This window comes from Bombina bombina, chromosome 5, assembly GCF_027579735.1.
Source record: "Bombina bombina isolate aBomBom1 chromosome 5, aBomBom1.pri, whole genome shotgun sequence".
NCBI classification, from domain to species: domain Eukaryota; kingdom Metazoa; phylum Chordata; class Amphibia; order Anura; family Bombinatoridae; genus Bombina; species Bombina bombina.
In genome coordinates, this window is record NC_069503.1 from 992,572,092 (window position 1) to 992,589,138 (window position 17,047).

At 40.9% G+C, this 17,047-nt stretch overlaps 1 protein-coding gene across 2 annotated transcripts in view; it reads right to left on the reverse strand.

Moving 5' to 3' along the window:
* CFAP418 (cilia and flagella associated protein 418) overlaps positions 1-17,047 on the reverse strand; it is a 117,175-nt gene that overhangs the window by 17,889 nt on the left and 82,239 nt on the right. For both annotated transcript variants that reach the window (XM_053715223.1, XM_053715222.1), the window contains one exon: positions 12,218-12,313. In XM_053715223.1, coding sequence (XP_053571198.1) covers positions 12,218-12,313 — 96 coding nt within the window. The remainder of the gene's footprint in view (positions 1-12,217; positions 12,314-17,047) is intronic.

Genomic DNA, 17,047 nt, shown 5'->3' on the forward strand with positions numbered 1-17,047 from the left:
GCCGCTGCAGTAGTCACAGGAATAATGCAGGCAATAGGTTGGAGAAGGAAACCTTGTTGAACAAATATTTTCTTTAGTAAACCTTCCAATTTTTTATCCATAGGATCTTTGAAAGCACAACTGTCTTCAATTGGTATGGTTGTGCGCTTGGCAAGTGTTGAAATTGCCCCCTCTACCTTAGGGATCGTCTGCCATGCGTCCCGCCTGGGATCAGTTATAGGGAACATTTTCTTAAAGATAGGGGGGGGAACAAAGGGTACACCTGATCTCTCCCACTCCCTATCCACAATGTTCACCACCCTCTTCGGGATCGGAAACGCATCAGTGTATACGGGGACTTCTAGGAATCTGTCCATTTTACACAATTTCTCTGGGACCACCTTGGGGTCGCAATCATCCAGCGTAGCTAATACCTCCTTAAGCAGTACGCAGAGGTGTTCCAGCTTAAATTTAAACGCTAAGGAATCTGATTCTGCCCGCTGAGAAATCTTTCCTGTATCTGAAATTTCTCCCTCAGACAGCACATCCCTCACCGTCATTTCAGAGTGTTGTGAGAGTACAACAGATAAACCTTCCAAAGCTTCTGATTGCTCATACTCTGTTCTTAAAACCGAGCTATCACGCTTTTTAGGAAAAACTGGCAGTTTGGATAAAAATGCTGCAAGGGAATTATCCATGACTGCTGCTAATTGTTGTAATGTAATAGGGACCATTGCGCTAGAGGTACTAGGCATAGCTTGCACGGGCGTGACTGGTGTCGACACATGGGGAGAGGAAGGTGGACTATCCTCATTACCTTCGGTTAAAGAATCATCTTGGGCTACATTTTTAAGTGAAACAACATTATCTTTAAAATGCATAGATACATTAGCACACTTTAAACACAAATGTAAAGGGGGTTCCACCATGGCTACTAAACACATAGAGCAACGTCTATCTGAAGGCTCAGACATGTTAAACAGACTTAGACAGCAGTTAAAGACTGAAAAATACAATTTGAGAAAAAACGGTACTGTGCCTTTAAATAATAAAAGCGCACACTTTTTTACTAAATGTTCAAAAATGATCCAATCTTTCTGAAAATTTCACCGCACGATATTAATGCTTGGTAATGGTTGCACAGTAAATATCAAGTCAATTAACCCCTTAATGCCCGAACCGGAGCAACCTAAAGCTGACAACCGGTTAGCAAACTACAGCACCATGCCACAGCAATCTGCTGTGGCCATACCTTGCCCCTGGGGATTAGTTGATGAAAAATAAGCCTCTATGAAGTCCTCAAGAAGTTTTAGGACCCTCCACGTGAAGCTGCATGAAGCTGTCTGTACAATGAAGAGCGCAACTGAGGCGCGAAAATTAGGCCCCCTCCCTCTCCACTCCGGAGTTGTGGGGCCTTCAAAACCCTAAATAGTCCAAAATACACATGTATAGTGATTATATTTTACTAAAAAATAATCGATTGCCCTTTAACAGTGTCCACCAGTCATTTAGCCCTGTTAAATAAGCCTTCCTTCTATACTGAGTCTCAGAATATGGCTTACCTTCCCCACATGGGGATTCTTGTCAGTCTTCTAGCATTACTAAGTCTTGACTAGAAAAAGATGACTGAACATACCTTGTAGCAGTTAAGCCTGCAAACTGTTCCCCCCAACTGAAGTTTTCTTGGTACTCCTCAGTCCTGCGTGGGAACAGCAGTGGATTTTAGTTACAACATGCTAAAATAATTTTCCTCTCAGCAGAATTCTTCATCACTTTCTGCTACAGAGTAAATAGTACAAACCGACACTATTTCAAAATAACAAACTTTTGATTGAAGATATAAAAACTACAAATCTAACACCACATTCACTTTACCCTCCCGTGGAGATGCTACTTGTTAGAGCGGCAAAGAGAATGACTGGGGGGCGGAGCCTGAGGGGGAGCTATATGGACAGCTTTGCTGTGTGCTCTCTTTGCCACTTCCTGTAGGGAATGAGAATATCCCACAAGTAAGGATGAATCCGTGGACTGGATACACCTTGTAAGAGAAAAGGGGCTTGATGGCACCACTACAGATAAATAGAGACTTGTCACCATACACAATTAGGGCACATTGGCCTCAAAATATAAAATGTAATTGTGGTGAGGTGCTTAGTATCTATAGTTACATTTAACTTAAATTCAACAAAGAATTGAACAAAAGGATACTATGGTAGCACTCCTAAGACTCTATGAACAATATATGTTGGAGAACTTGATAGGTCATATGAATTCAAAAATATTAATCTTTATTAGAACATAACATATTTAAAAAATGGGTTCATTTAAGACTAAAATGTTAGCAGAAATTGCTGTCAGTCTAGTATCTGACTAGTAAAGGGTTGGTACTGGTAGTAAAATTAAATGTGGGCTCAAAATTGGGTATGCTCAATTATTCGTCGTATATTATCAGAATAACTGAAGTGGTCAGTCTACCAGATAATAATCATATATTACAAAGAGTTTTGTGCAATTTCTAGTAGTTTTACACTAAAGTGTTAGTGCTTTCAGGTTCTGTTATAATATTGGAGCTGAAATAATATCAGTTCTACTATATTGCAGTTTTAACACCAATATTGGCATGAATAATTCTCTTTGTAACAGATGTTGAATAACATATGTCAGCAAGTGTGTTAGGTGCAAATTCTGGTACTTTTTACACCAAGGTCTCAGTGCTTACTGGATTCCATTATAGTATTGGAGCTGAAATTATATCAGTTCCCCTATTTTACAATTATAATATCAATATTAACTCAAATTGTTAATTTAGTAGAAAATTGTTGAACAACACATTGAAATATTTTATTATCTGATAGGTATATTTACAGATAATATCTGATTACTGGTATAGTGTCAAGTTATAATATGGCTTATGAATTTACACTTAGTTAGCATATATTATTTGTTTTCAGCGTGATTGGTGCATACTTAGTACATTAGAATAGTTCGCCTCTTGATTCTGAATCTTTCTAAATATGGTGCTTATTGTAATTTAGTTCTAGAATTAAACCACCAATATCTTAGGTTTTAATCCTTATAATATCCCCCATAAAAGACTCAAGTATAACGGTTCATCATATGAGACCACTATTGTATAACAAAGAGTGCCGGTCCGTTTATATAAAAAAATCAGCCTTAACGAATATTAACAACTGTTGCCAGCCAAATAAATATTGTTCAATATTAAAGTCTTATCAGCTTTCCTGCTAAATGCTAGTAGCTATATAGACCGTATTATATATCTGTATTGGCTGTTATAACATGGAGACCAGTTACAGCTCACACGCTGATTATACAAATATCTGCTACAAATTGTGCTCCAAAGAGAAGCCAACACAAGCCCCAATATTGAGTGAAAAAACAGAATTTATGCTAACCTGATAAATTACTTTCTCCAACGGTGTGTCCGGTCCACGGCGTCATCCTTACTTGTGGGATATTCTCTTCCCCAACAGGAAATGGCAAAGAGTCCCAGCAAAGCTGGTCACATGATCCCTCCTAGGCTCCGCCCACCCCAGTCATTCGACCGACGGACAGGAGGAAATATATATAGGAGAAATCATATGATACCGTGGTGACTGTAGTTAGAGAAAATAATTCATCAGACCTGATTAAAAAAACCAGGGCGGGCCGTGGACCGGACACACCGTTGGAGAAAGTAATTTATCAGGTAAGCATAAATTCTGTTTTCTCCAACATTGGTGTGTCCGGTCCACGGCGTCATCCTTACTTGTGGGAACCAATACCAAAGCTTTAGGACACGGATGAAGGGAGGGAGCAAATCAGGTCACCTAAACGGAAGGCACCACAGCTTGCAAAACCTTTCTCCCAAAAATAGCCTCCGAAGAAGCAAAAGTATCAAATTTGTAAAATTTGGCAAAAGTGTGCAGTGAAGACCAAGTCGCTGCCTTACATATCTGGTCAACAGAAGCCTCGTTCTTGAAGGCCCATGTGGAAGCCACAGCCCTAGTGGAGTGAGCTGTGATTCTTTCAGGAGGCTGCCGTCCGGCAGTCTCATAAGCCAAACGGATAATGCTTTTAAGCCAAAAGGAAAGAGAGGTAGAAGTCGCTTTTTGACCTCTCCTTTTACCAGAATAAACAACAAACAAGGATGCTGTTAGTCTGAAATCTTTAGTAGCCTCTAAATAGAATTTTAGAGCACGGACAACGTCCAAATTGTGTAACAAACGCTCCTTCTTTGAAACTGGATTCGGACACAAAGAAGGTACAACTATCTCCTGGTTAATATTTTTGTTAGAAACAACTTTAGGAAGAAAACCAGGCTTAGTACGCAAAACCACCTTATCTGCATGGAACACCAGATAAGGAGGAGAACACTGCAGAGCAGATAACTCTGAAACTCTTCTAGCAGAAGAGATTGCAACCAAAAACAAAACTTTCCAAGATAGTAACTTAATATCTACGGAATGTAAGGGTTCAAACGGAACCCCTTGAAGAACTGAAAGAACTAGATTTAAACTCCAGGGAGGAGTCAAAGGTCTGTAAACAGGCTTGATCCTAACCAGAGCCTGAACAAATGCTTGAACATCTGGCATAACTGCCAGTCGTTTGTGTAGTAAGACAGATAAAGCAGAAATCTGTCCCTTTAGAGAACTTGCAGATAATCCTTTCTCCAAACCTTCTTGTAGAAAGGATAGAATCTTAGGAATTTTTATCTTGTTCCATGGCAATCCTTTGGATTCACACCAACAGATATATTTTTTCCATATTTTATGGTAAATTTTTCTAGTTACAGGCTTTCTAGCCTGAATCAGAGTATCTATTACAGAATCTGAAAAACCCACGCTAAAATCAAGCGTTCAATCTCCAAGCCGTCAGTTGGAGGGAAACCAGATTCGGATGTTCGAATGGACCCTGAACAAGAAGGTCCTGTCTCAAAGGTAGCTTCCATGATGGAGCCGATGACATATTCACCAGGTCTGCATACCAAGTCCTGCGTGGCCACGCAGGAGCTATCAAGATCACTGAGGCCCTCTCCTGATTGATCCTGGCTACCAGCCTGGGAATGAGAGGAAACGGTGGGAATACATAAGCTAGGTTGAAGGTCCAAGGTGCTACTAGTGCATCTACTAGAGTCGCCTTGGGATCCCTGGATCTGGACCCGTAGCAAGGAACCTTGAAGTTCTGACGAGACGCCATCAGATCCATGTCTGGAATGCCCCATAATTGAGTTATTTGGGCAAAGATTTCCGGATGGAGTTCCCACTCCCCCGGATGGAATGTCTGACGACTCAGAAAATCCGCTTCCCAATTTTCCACTCCTGGGATGTGGATCGCAGACAAGTGGCAGGAGTGATCCTCCGCCCATTGAATTATCTTGGTCACTTCTTTCATCGCCAGGGAACTCCTTGTTCCCCCTGATGATTGATATATGCAACAGTCGTCATGTTGTCTGATTGAAACCTTATTAATTTGGCCTTTGCTAGTTGAGGCCAAGCTTTGAGAGCATTGAATATCGCTCTCAGTTCCAGAATGTTTATCGGGAGAAGAGACTCTTCCCGAGACCATAAACCCTGAGCCTTCAGGGATTCCCAGATCGCGCCCCAGCCCACTAGACTGGCGTCGGTCGTGACAATGACCCACTCTGGTCTGCGGAAGCTCATTCCCTGTGACAGATTGTCCAGGGTCAGCCACCAACGGAGTGAATCTCTGGTCTTTTGATCTACTTGAATCATCGGAGACAAGTCTGTATAATCCCCATTCCACTGTTTGAGCATGCACAGTTGTAATGGTCTTAGATGAATTCGTGCAAAAGGAACTATGTCCATTGTTGCAACCATCAAACCTATTACCTCCATGCACTGCGCTATGGAAGGACGAGGAACAGAGTGAAGTACTTGACAAGAGCTTAGAAGTTTTGATTTTCTGACCTCTGTCAGAAAAATCCTCATTTCTAAGGAATCTATTATTGTTCCCAAGAAGGGAACTCTTGTTGACGGGGACAGAGAACTTTTTTCTTTGTTCACCTTCCATCCGTGAGATCTGAGAAAGGCTAGGACGATGTCCGTATGAGCCTTTGCTTTTGACAGGGACGACGCTTGAATTAGGATGTCGTCCAAGTAAGGTACTACTGCAATGCCCCTTGGTCTTAGAACCGCTAGAAGGGACCCTAGTACCTTTGTGAAAATTCTCGGAGCAGTGGCTAATCCGAATGGAAGTGCCACAAACTGGTAATGCTTGTCCAGAAAAGCGAACCTTAGGAACTGATGATGTTCCTTGTGGATAGGAATATGTAGGTACGCATCCTTTAAATCCACGGTGGTCATAAATTGACTTTCCTGGATGGTGGGAAGGATCGTTCGAATGGTTTCCATTTTGAACGATGGAACCCTGAGAAATTTGTTTAGGATCTTCAGATCCAAAATTGGTCTGAATGTTCCCTCTTTTTTGGGAACTACGAACAGATTTGAGTAAAATCCCATTCCTTGTTCTTTTATTGGAACTGGATGTATCACTCCCATCTTTAACAGGTCTTCTACGCAATGTAAGAATGCCTGTCTCTTTATTTGGTTTGAGGATAATTGAGACCTGTGGAACCTTCCCCTTGGGGGTAGTTCCTTGAATTCCAGAAGATAACCTTGAGAAACTATTTCTAGCGCCCAAGGATCCTGAACATCTCTTGCCCAAGCCTGAGCAAAGAGAGAGAGTCTGCCCCCTACTAGATCCGGTTCCGGATCGGGGGCTATCCCTTCATGCTGTTTTGGTAGCAGTGGTAGGCTTCTTGGCCTGCTTACCCTTGTTCCAGCCTTGCATTGGTTTCCAGGCTGGTTTGGGTTGTGAAGTATTACCCTCTTGCTTAGAGGATGCAGAATTAGAGGCTGGTCCGTTTCTGCGAAAGGGACGAAAATTAGGCTTATTTTTAGCCTTAAACAACCTATCCTGTCGGAGGGCGTGGCCCTTTCCTCCAGTGATGTCTGAAATAATCTCTTTCAAATCTGGTCCAAATAATGTTTTACCTTTGAAAGGAATGTTAAGCAATTTTGTCTTGGATGACACATCCGCTGACCAAGACTTTAGCCAAAGCGCTCTGCGCGCCACTATAGCAAACCCTGAATTTTTCGCCGCTAATCTAGCTAATTGCAAAGCGGCATCTAAAACAAAAGAGTTAGCCAATTTAAGTGCTTGAACTCTGTCCATAACCTCCTCATACAAAGATTCTCTACTGAGCGACTTTTCTAGTTCCTCTAACCAGAAGCACGCTGCTGTAGTGAAAGGAACAATGCATGAAATTGGTTGCAGAAGGAACCCTTGCTGTACAAAAATCTTTTTAAGCAAACCCTCTAATTTTTTATCCATAGGATCTTTAAAAGCACAACTGTCTTCGATAGGAATAGTAGTGCGTTTGTTTAGTGTAGAAACCGCCCCCTCGACCTTGGGGACTGTCTGCCATAAGTCCTTTCTGGGGTCGACTATAGGAAATAATTTCTTAAATAAAGGGGGGGAACAAAAGGTATGCCGGGCCTTTCCCACTCTTTATTTACTATGTCCGCCACCCGCTTGGGTATAGGAAAAGCGTCGGGGGGCACCGGAACCTCTAGGAACTTGTCCATCTTACATAATTTCTCTGGAATGACCAAATTGTCACAATCATCCAGAGCAGATAACACCTCCTTAAGCAGTGCGCGGAGATGTTCTAATTTAAATTTAAATGTCACAACATTTAGGGACGAAAATTAGGCTTATTTTTAGCCTTAAACGACCTATCCTGTGGGAGGGCGTGGCCCTTTCCTCCAGTGATGTTTGAAATAATCTCTTTCAAATCTGGTCCAAATAATGTTTTACCTTTGAAAGGAATGTTAAGCAATTTTGTCTTGGATGACACATCCGCTGACCAAGACTTTAGCCAAAGCGCTCTGCGCGCCACTATAGCAAACCCTGAATTTTTCGCCGCTAATCTAGCTAATTGCAAAGCGGCATCTAAAACAAAAGAGTTAGCCAATTTAAGTGCTTGAACTCTGTCCATAACCTCCTCATACGAAGATTCTCTACTGAGCGACTTTTCTAGTTCCTCGAACCAGAAGCACACTGCCGTAGTGACAGGAACAATGCATGAAATTGGTTGTAGAAGGAACCCTTGCTGTACAAAAATCTTTTTAAGCAAACCCTCTAATTTTTTATCCATAGGATCTTTAAAAGCACAACTGTCTTCGATAGGAATAGTAGTGCGTTTGTTTAGTGTAGAAACCGCCCCCTCGACCTTGGGGACTGTCTGCCATAAGTCCTTTCTGGGGTCGACTATAGGAAATAATTTCTTAAATATAGGGGGGGGAACAAAAGGTATGCCGGGCCTTTCCCACTCTTTATTTACTATGTCCGCCACCCGCTTGGGTATAGGAAAAGCGTCGGGGGGCACCGGAACCTCTAGGAACTTGTCCATCTTACATAATTTCTCTGGAATGACCAAATTGTCACAATCATCCAGAGCAGATAACACCTCCTTAAGCAGTGCGCGGAGATGTTCTAATTTAAATTTAAATGTCACAACATCAGTTTCAGCTTGATGAGAAATTTTTCCTGAATCTGAGATTTCTCCATCAGACAAAACCTCCCTCATGGCCCCTTGAGATTGGTGTGAGGGTATGTCAGAACAAATATCATCAGCGCCCTCCTGCTCTTCAGTGTTTAAAACAGAGCAATCGCGCTTTCTCTGATAAGTAGGCATTTTGGATAAAAGATTTGCTATGGAGTTATCCATTACAGCCGTTAATTGTTGCATGGTAATAAGTATTGGCGCACTAGATGTACTAGATGTACTAGGGGCCTCCTGTGTGGGCAAAACTGGTGTAGACACATTAGGGGATGATGTAGTATCATGTTTACTCCCCTCATTTGAGGAATCATCTTGGGCAATATCATCATCTGTGGCATTACTGTCCTTACTTTGTTTGGACACTATGGCACACTTATCACATAAATTTAAATGGGGAGACACATTGGCTTTCATACATATAGAACATAGCTTATCTGATGGTACAGACATGTTAAACAGGCTTAAACTTGTCAATCAAGCACAAAAAACTTTTAAAATAAAACCGTTACTGTTTCTTTAAATTTCAAACTGAAAACACTTTATTACTGAATATGTGAAAAAGTATGAAGGAATTGTTCAAAAATTACCAAAATTTCACCACAGTGTCTTAAAGCATTAAAAGTATTGTACACCAGAGCTTTAACCCTTAAAATAACGGAACCGGAGCCGTTTTTACATTTAACCCCTATACAGTCCCAGCTATATGCTTTGCTGAGACCCAACCAAGCCCAGAGGGGAATACAATACCAAATGATGCCTTCTAGAAGCTTTTTTAGTGATTCTTAGATCCTCACACATGCATCTGCATGCCTTGCTCTCCAAAAACAACTGCGCATTAATGGCGCGAAAATGAGGCTCTGTCTATAACTAGAAAAGGCCCCCATCTGAAAAAGGTGTCCAACACAGTGCCTGCCGTTTTTCTAAACGTTCCCCAAGATTATAATAACAATTATTAGTTAGAATCTGCATAATATGCCTAGTAAAGCAATCGTTTTAGGCCAGAAAAATGTCTACCAGTTTTTAAGCCCTTTTTGAAGCCCTTTATTCTTTTATGTTTAACTAAGAAAATGGCTTACCGGTCCCCGTGAGGGGAAATGACAGCCTTCCAGCATTACATGGTCTTGTTAGAAATATGGCTAGTCATACCTTAAGCAGAAAGGTCTGCTAACTGTTTCCCCCAACTGAAGTTACTTCATCTCAACAGTCCTGTGTGGAAACAGCAATCGATTTTAGTTACTGTCTGCTAAAATCATCTTCCTCTTACAAACAGAAATCTTCATCCTTTTTCTGTTTCAGAGTAAATAGTACATACCAGCACTATTTTAAAATAACAAACACTTGATAGAAGAATAAAAACTACATTTAAACACCAAAAAACTCTTAACCATCTCCGTGGAGATGTTGCCTGTGCAACGGCAAAGAGAATGACTGGGGTGGGCGGAGCCTAGGAGGGATCATGTGACCAGCTTTGCTGGGACTCTTTGCCATTTCCTCTTGGGGAAGAGAATATCCCACAAGTAAGGATGACGCCGTGGACCGGACACACCAATGTTGGAGAAAATACTTCTACCGCGTAACCATAATCACCCAATTACTTACTGCTAGCAAGTTTTTAAAATTAGACTATAGAGCTCCCTGGCCTTTGAGAAAGCCGGGAACCCGGCGAAACATGTCAGGGAGAGGAGAGTGAGCTGATGAGAGCTCTATAGTCTAATTTTAAAAACTTGCTAGCAGTAATTAATTGGGTGATTATGGTTACGCGGTAGAAGTATTTTTTCACTCAATATTGGGGCTTGTGTTGGCTTCTCTTTGGAGCACAATTTGTAGCAGATATTTGTATAATCAGCGTGTGAGCTGTAACCGGTCTCCATGTTATAACAGCCAATAGAGATATATAATACAATCTATACAGCTACTAGCATTTAGCAGGAAAGCTGATAAGACTTTAATATTGAACAATATTTATTTGGCTGGCAACAGTTGTTAATATCAGTTAAGGCTGATTTTTTTATATAAACGGACCGGCACTCTTTGTTGTGATACAATACAATAGTGGTCTCATATGATGAACCGTTATACTTGAGTCTTTTATGGGGGATATTATAAGGATTAAAACCTAAGATATTGGTGGTTTAGAAAGATTCAGAATCAAGAGGCGAGCTATTCTAATGTACTAAGTATGCACCAATCACGCTGAAAACAAATAATGTATGCTAAGTGTAAATTCATAAGCCATATTATAACTTGACACTATACCAGTAATCAGATATTATCTGTAAATATACCTATCAGATAATCGAATATTTCAATGTGTTGTTCAACAATTTTCTACTAAATGAACAATTTATGTTAATATTGATATTATAATTGTAAAATTGTGGAACTGATATAATCTCAGCTCCAATACTATAATGGAATCCAGTAAGCACTGAGACCTTGGTGTAAAAAGTACCAGAATTTGCACCTAACACACTTGCTGACATATGTTGTTCAACATCTGTTACAAAGAGAATTATTCATGCCAATATTGGTGTTAAAACTGCAATATAGTAGAACTGATATTATTTCAGCTCCAGTATTATAACAGAACCTGAAAGCACTAACACTTTAGTGTAAAACTACTAGAAATTGCACAAAACTCTTTGTAATATATGATTATTATCTGGTAGACTAACCACTTCAGTTATTCTGATAATATACGACGAATAATTGAGCATACCCAATTTTGAGCCCACATTTAATTTTACTACCAGTACCAACCCTTTACTAGTCAGATACTAGACTGACAGTAATTTCTGCTAACATTTTAGTCTTAAATGAACCCATTTTTTAAATATGTTATGTTCTAATAAAGATTAATATTTTTTAATTCATATGACCTATCAAGTTCTCCAACATATATTGTTCATAGAGTCTTAGGAGTGCTACCATAGTATCCTTTTGTTCAATTCTTTGTTGAATTTAAGTTAAACTTAATCAGCATATACAGAGCAGTAATTCTCTCAAGACTAGACTGTCATTTATAATATTATTCTACAAAGCAATAATCACTGTGTTCTTTTGGAATCTAAACCAATATGGTGTTGTAATGAGATTGGTACCATTTAATAATACACCTTCATATGTCAATCATGAAAAGGTGAAGAATAAACAATGAATCTGAAACTGCACCTTTGTGCATTTAAATTTTGTCTGGAATGTTACTTCAATATTAAATAAATTGCTTGATTAGAGCACATCAACAAAGAAATAAAAATGTATTAAATAGTGATGTGGATTTGGCTGGCCCTCTACATATAACTGATAATAATATCTGCATGTTAAATGAGCAGATTTTTTTTTCTAACAAATTTCAAAATCTACTTCAATTTTCTATTCCCCTGTATCATCAGCCAATCACAAACTGATATAGAAATACTCTGCAAACTTTTGCACATGCTCAGTAGTAGAAAGTGTGCATATAATTTGATAATGAAGTTAAATTGGAAAGTCGGTAAGTCTCTTAAACAGCATGCTCTTTCTGTATCATGAAAGTTTCATTTAGACTTTAGTGTTCCTTTAAAGCAAGTACATTCTGCACAAGTGTCCTTTCCTGTGTTTAACCCCTGCAGAACAGGAGGATTGCCTCAGCAATGCAAGTAAACATACCTGAAGAAGTAATAATCACAAGACGCATCCCATTCACAGTTATCAAATATTACTACTTTAAAGTCACAAGCAGTGCAGCGTAGTTGGTCACATGCCCTGTAAATCAATAAAATTATTTATTCAGCATATACTTTAATATACAGTGGCAAATCAATAAAGGACTAATGACTATACTGAAGGTTATCAACAATATCTTATGGATAAAAACATAATTTATGCTTACCTGATAAATTTATTTCTCTTGTAGTGTATCCAGTCCACGGATCATCCATTACTTATGGAATATATTCTCCTTCCCAACAGGAAGTTGCAAGAGTCCACCCACAGCAAAGCTGCTATATAGCGCCTCCCCTAACTGCCATACTCAGTCATTCGACCGAAAACATGCAGAGAAAGGAAAAACCATAGGGTGCAGTGGTGACTGTAGTTCAAATGAAAAAATTACCTGCCTTAAAGTGACAGGGCGGGCCGTGGACTGGATACACTACAAGAGAAATAAATTTATCAGGTAAGCATAAATTATGTTTTCTCTTGTTAAGTGTATCCAGTCCACGGATCATCCATTACTTATGGAATACCAATACCAAAGCTAAAGTACACGGATGATGGGAGGGACAAGGCAGGTACTTAAACGGAAGTTACCACTGCCTGTAAGAAACCCTTTCTCCCAAAAATAGCCTCCGAAGAAGCAAGGTATCAAATTAGTTAAATTTGAAAAAGTATGAAGCGCAGACCAAGACTCCGTCTTGTAAATCTGTTCAACAGAAGCCACATTTAAAAAAAAAAAAAAAGGCCCAAGTGAAAACCACAGCTCTAGTAGAATGAGCTGTAATCCCTTCAGGAGGCTGCTGTCCAGCAGTCTCATAAGCTAAATGAATTATGCTTTTTAACCAAAAAGACAGAGAGGCTGCTGAAGTCTTTTGACCTCTCCTCTGTCCAGAATAGACAACAAACAAGATGAACGTTTGATGAAAACTGTAGTAGCTTGTAAGTAAAACTTTAAAGCACAAACCACGTCCAATATTGTGTAATAGACGTTCCTTCTTTGAGGAAGGATTAGGATACAAGCATGGAACAACTATCTCTTGGGTGATGTTCTTGTTAGATACCACCTTAGGAAAAAACCCAGGTTGGTACGCAGGACTACCTTATCCGTACGAAGGACCAGATAAGGAGAATCACATTGTAACACAGATAACTTGGAGACTCTACGAGTCGAGGAAATAGCTACCCAAAAGGAACTTTCCAAGATAAAGATTGATATCTATGGAACAAAAAAGGTTCAAACGGAACTTCTTGAAGAACCTTAAGAACCAGGTTTAAGCTCCATGGCGGAGCAACAGTTTTAAACACAGGCTTGGATCTAACCAAAGCCTGACCAAATGCCTGAACGTCTAGAATACCTGCCAGACGCTTGTGCAAAAAAATAGACAGAGTAAAAATCTGTCCCTTTTAAGGAATTAGCTGACAACCCTTTTCTCCAAAACATCTTGGAGAAAAGATAATATCCTGAGAATCCAGACTTTACTCCATGAGTAACCCTTGGATTCATAACAATCAGATATTTACACCATATCTATGTTCAATTTTCCTAGAGACAGGCTTTCATGTCTGTATTAAGGTATCAATGACTGACTCGGAGAAGCCATGCTTTGATAACATCAAGCGTTCAGTCTCCAGGCAGTCCATCTCAGATTGATTCTATTTAGATGGTTGAAAGGACCCTGAGGTAGAGGGACCTGTCTCAGAAGCAGAGACCGTGATGGAAAGGATGATATGTCCACCAGATCTGCATACCAGGTCCTGCGTGGCTACGCAGGCGCTGTCAAAAACACCAAAGCCCTCTCCTGCTTGGTCTTGACCTCCGGAGGAAATCCCACTCCCCCGGAAGAAAAGTCTGACGACTTAGAAAATCCACCTCCCAGTTCTCAACACCTGGGATATGGATAGCTGATAGACAAGAGTGAGTCTCTGTCCAGTGAATTATTGTAAGACTTCTAACATCGCTAGGGAACTTCTGTTCCCCCTTGATGGCTGATGTAAACCACAGTCGTGTATATTGTCCGACTGAATATGATGTACCTCAGAGTTGCTAACTGAGGCCAAGTCTGAAGAGCATGGAATATCACTCCCAGTTCCAGAATATTTATTAAAAGGAGGGTCTCCTCCTAAGTCCACTATCCCTGAGCCTTCAGGGAGTTCCAGACTGCATCCCAACCTAAAAGGCTGGCATCTATTGTAACAATTGTCCCATCTGACCTGCGGAAGGTCATACCCTTGGACAGATGGACCCGACATAGTCACCAGAGAAGAGAATCTCTGGTCTCTTGGTCCAGGTTTAAGAGGGGGACAAATCTGCGTAATCCCCGTTCCTCTGACTGAGCATGCATAGTTGCAGCGGTCTGAAATGTAGACGTGCAAACGGTACTATGTCCCTTGCCGCTACCATTAAGCCGATTTCATTCATGTACTGAGCCACCGAAGGGCGCGGATGGAATGAAAAACAGGGCAGAAATTTAGAAACTTTGACAACCTGGACTCGTCAGGTAAATTTTCATTTCTACAGAATCTATCAGAGTCCCTAGGAGGGAAACCCTTGAAATTGGGGATAGAGAACTATTTTCTTGTTCACTTTCCACCCATGTGATCTCAGAAATGCCAGTACTACATCCGTATGAGACTTGGCAATTTGGATGTTTGACGCCTGTATCAGGATGTCGTCTAAATAAGGGGCCACTTCTATGCCCCGCGGCCTAAGGACCGCCAAAGCGACCTCAGAACCTCCATAAAGATTCTTGGGGCTGTAGATATCCCAACGGAAAAAGCTACAAACTGGTAATGCCTGTCTAGAAAGGCAAACCTGAAAAACAGAATTTATGATTACCTGATAAATTACTTTCTCCAACGGTGTGTCCGGTCCACGGCGTCATCCTTACTTGTGGGATATTCTCTTCCCCAACAGGAAATGGCAAAGAGCCCAGCAAAGCTGGTCACATGATCCCTCCTAGGCTCCGCCTTCCCCAGTCATTCGACCGACGTAAAGGAGGAATATTTGCATAGGAGAAATCATATGATACCGTGGTGACTGTAGTTAGAGAAAATAAATCATCAGACCTGATTAAAAAAACCAGGGCGGGCCGTGGACCGGACACACCGTTGGAGAAAGTAATTTATCAGGTAAACATAAATTCTGTTTTCTCCAACATAGGTGTGTCCGGTCCACGGCGTCATCCTTACTTGTGGGAACCAATACCAAAGCTTTAGGACACGGATGATGGGAGGGAGCAAATCAGGTCACCTAGATGGAAGGCACCACGGCTTGCAAAACCTTTCTCCCAAAAATAGCCTCAGAAGAAGCAAAAGTATAAAATTTGTAAAATTTGGTAAAAGTGTGCAGTGAAGACCAAGTCGCTGCCTTACATATCTGATCAACAGAAGCCTCGTTCTTGAAGGCCCATGTGGAAGCCACAGCCCTAGTGGAATGAGCTGTGATTCTTTCAGGAGGCTGCCATCCGGCAGTCTCATAAGCCAATCTGATGATGCTTTTAAGCCAAAAAGAGAGAGAGGTAGAAGTTGCTTTTTGACCTCTCCTTTTACCAGAATAAACAACAAACAAGGAAGATGTTTGTCTAAAATCCTTTGTAGCCTCTAAATAGAACTTTAGAGCACGAACTACATCCAAATTGTGCAACAAACGTTCCTTCTTTGAAACTGGATTCGGACACAAAGAAGGCACAACTATCTCCTGGTTAATATTTTTGTTAGAAACAACTTTCGGAAGAAAACCAGGTTTAGTACGCAAAACCACCTTATCTGCATGGAACACCAGATAAGGAGGAGAACACTGCAGAGCAGATAACTCTGAAACTCTTCTAGCAGAAGAAATTGCAACCAAAAACAAAACTTTCCAAGATAATAACTTAATATCTACGGAATGTAAGGGTTCAAACGGAACCCCTTGAAGAACTGAAAGAACTAAATTGAGACTCCAAGGAGGAGTCAAAGGTTTGTAAACAGGCTTGATTCTAACCAGAGCCTGAACAAAAGCCTGAACATCTGGTACAGCCGCCAGCTTTTTGTGAAGTAAAACAGATAAAGCAGAAATCTGTCCCTTCAAAGAACTTGCAGATAATCCTTTCTCCAAACCCTCTTGTAGAAAGGATAGAATCTTAGGAATTTTTACCCTGTTCCATGGGAATCCTTTCGATTCGCACCAACAGATATATTTTTTCCATATTTTATGGTAAATTTTTCTAGTTACAGGCTTTCTAGCCTGAATAAGAGTATCAATGACAGAATCTGAGAACCCACGCTTTGATAAAATCAAGCGTTCAATCTCCAAGCAGTCAGTTGGAGTGATGCCAGATTCGGATGTTCGAACGGACCTTGAACAAGAAGGTCCCGTCTCAAAGGTAGCTTCCATGGTGGAGCCGATGACATATTCACCAGGTCTGCATACCAAGTTCTGCGTGGCCACGCAGGAGCTATCAAGATCACCAAAGCCCTCTCCTGATTGATCCTGGCTACCAGCCTGGGAATGAGAGGAAACGGTGGGAACACATAAGCTAGGTTGAAGGTCCAGGGCGCTACTAGTGCATCTACTAGAGTCGCCTTGGGATCCCTGATTCTGGACCCGTAGCAAGGAACTTTGAAGTTCTGACGAGACGCCATCAGATCCATGTCTGGAATGCCCCACAATTGAGTTATTTGGGCAAAGATTTCCGGATGGAGTTCCCACTCCCCCGGATGAAATGTCTGACGACTCAGAAAATCCACTTCCCAATTTTCCACTCCTGGGATGTGGATTGCAGACAAGTGGCAGGAGTGAAG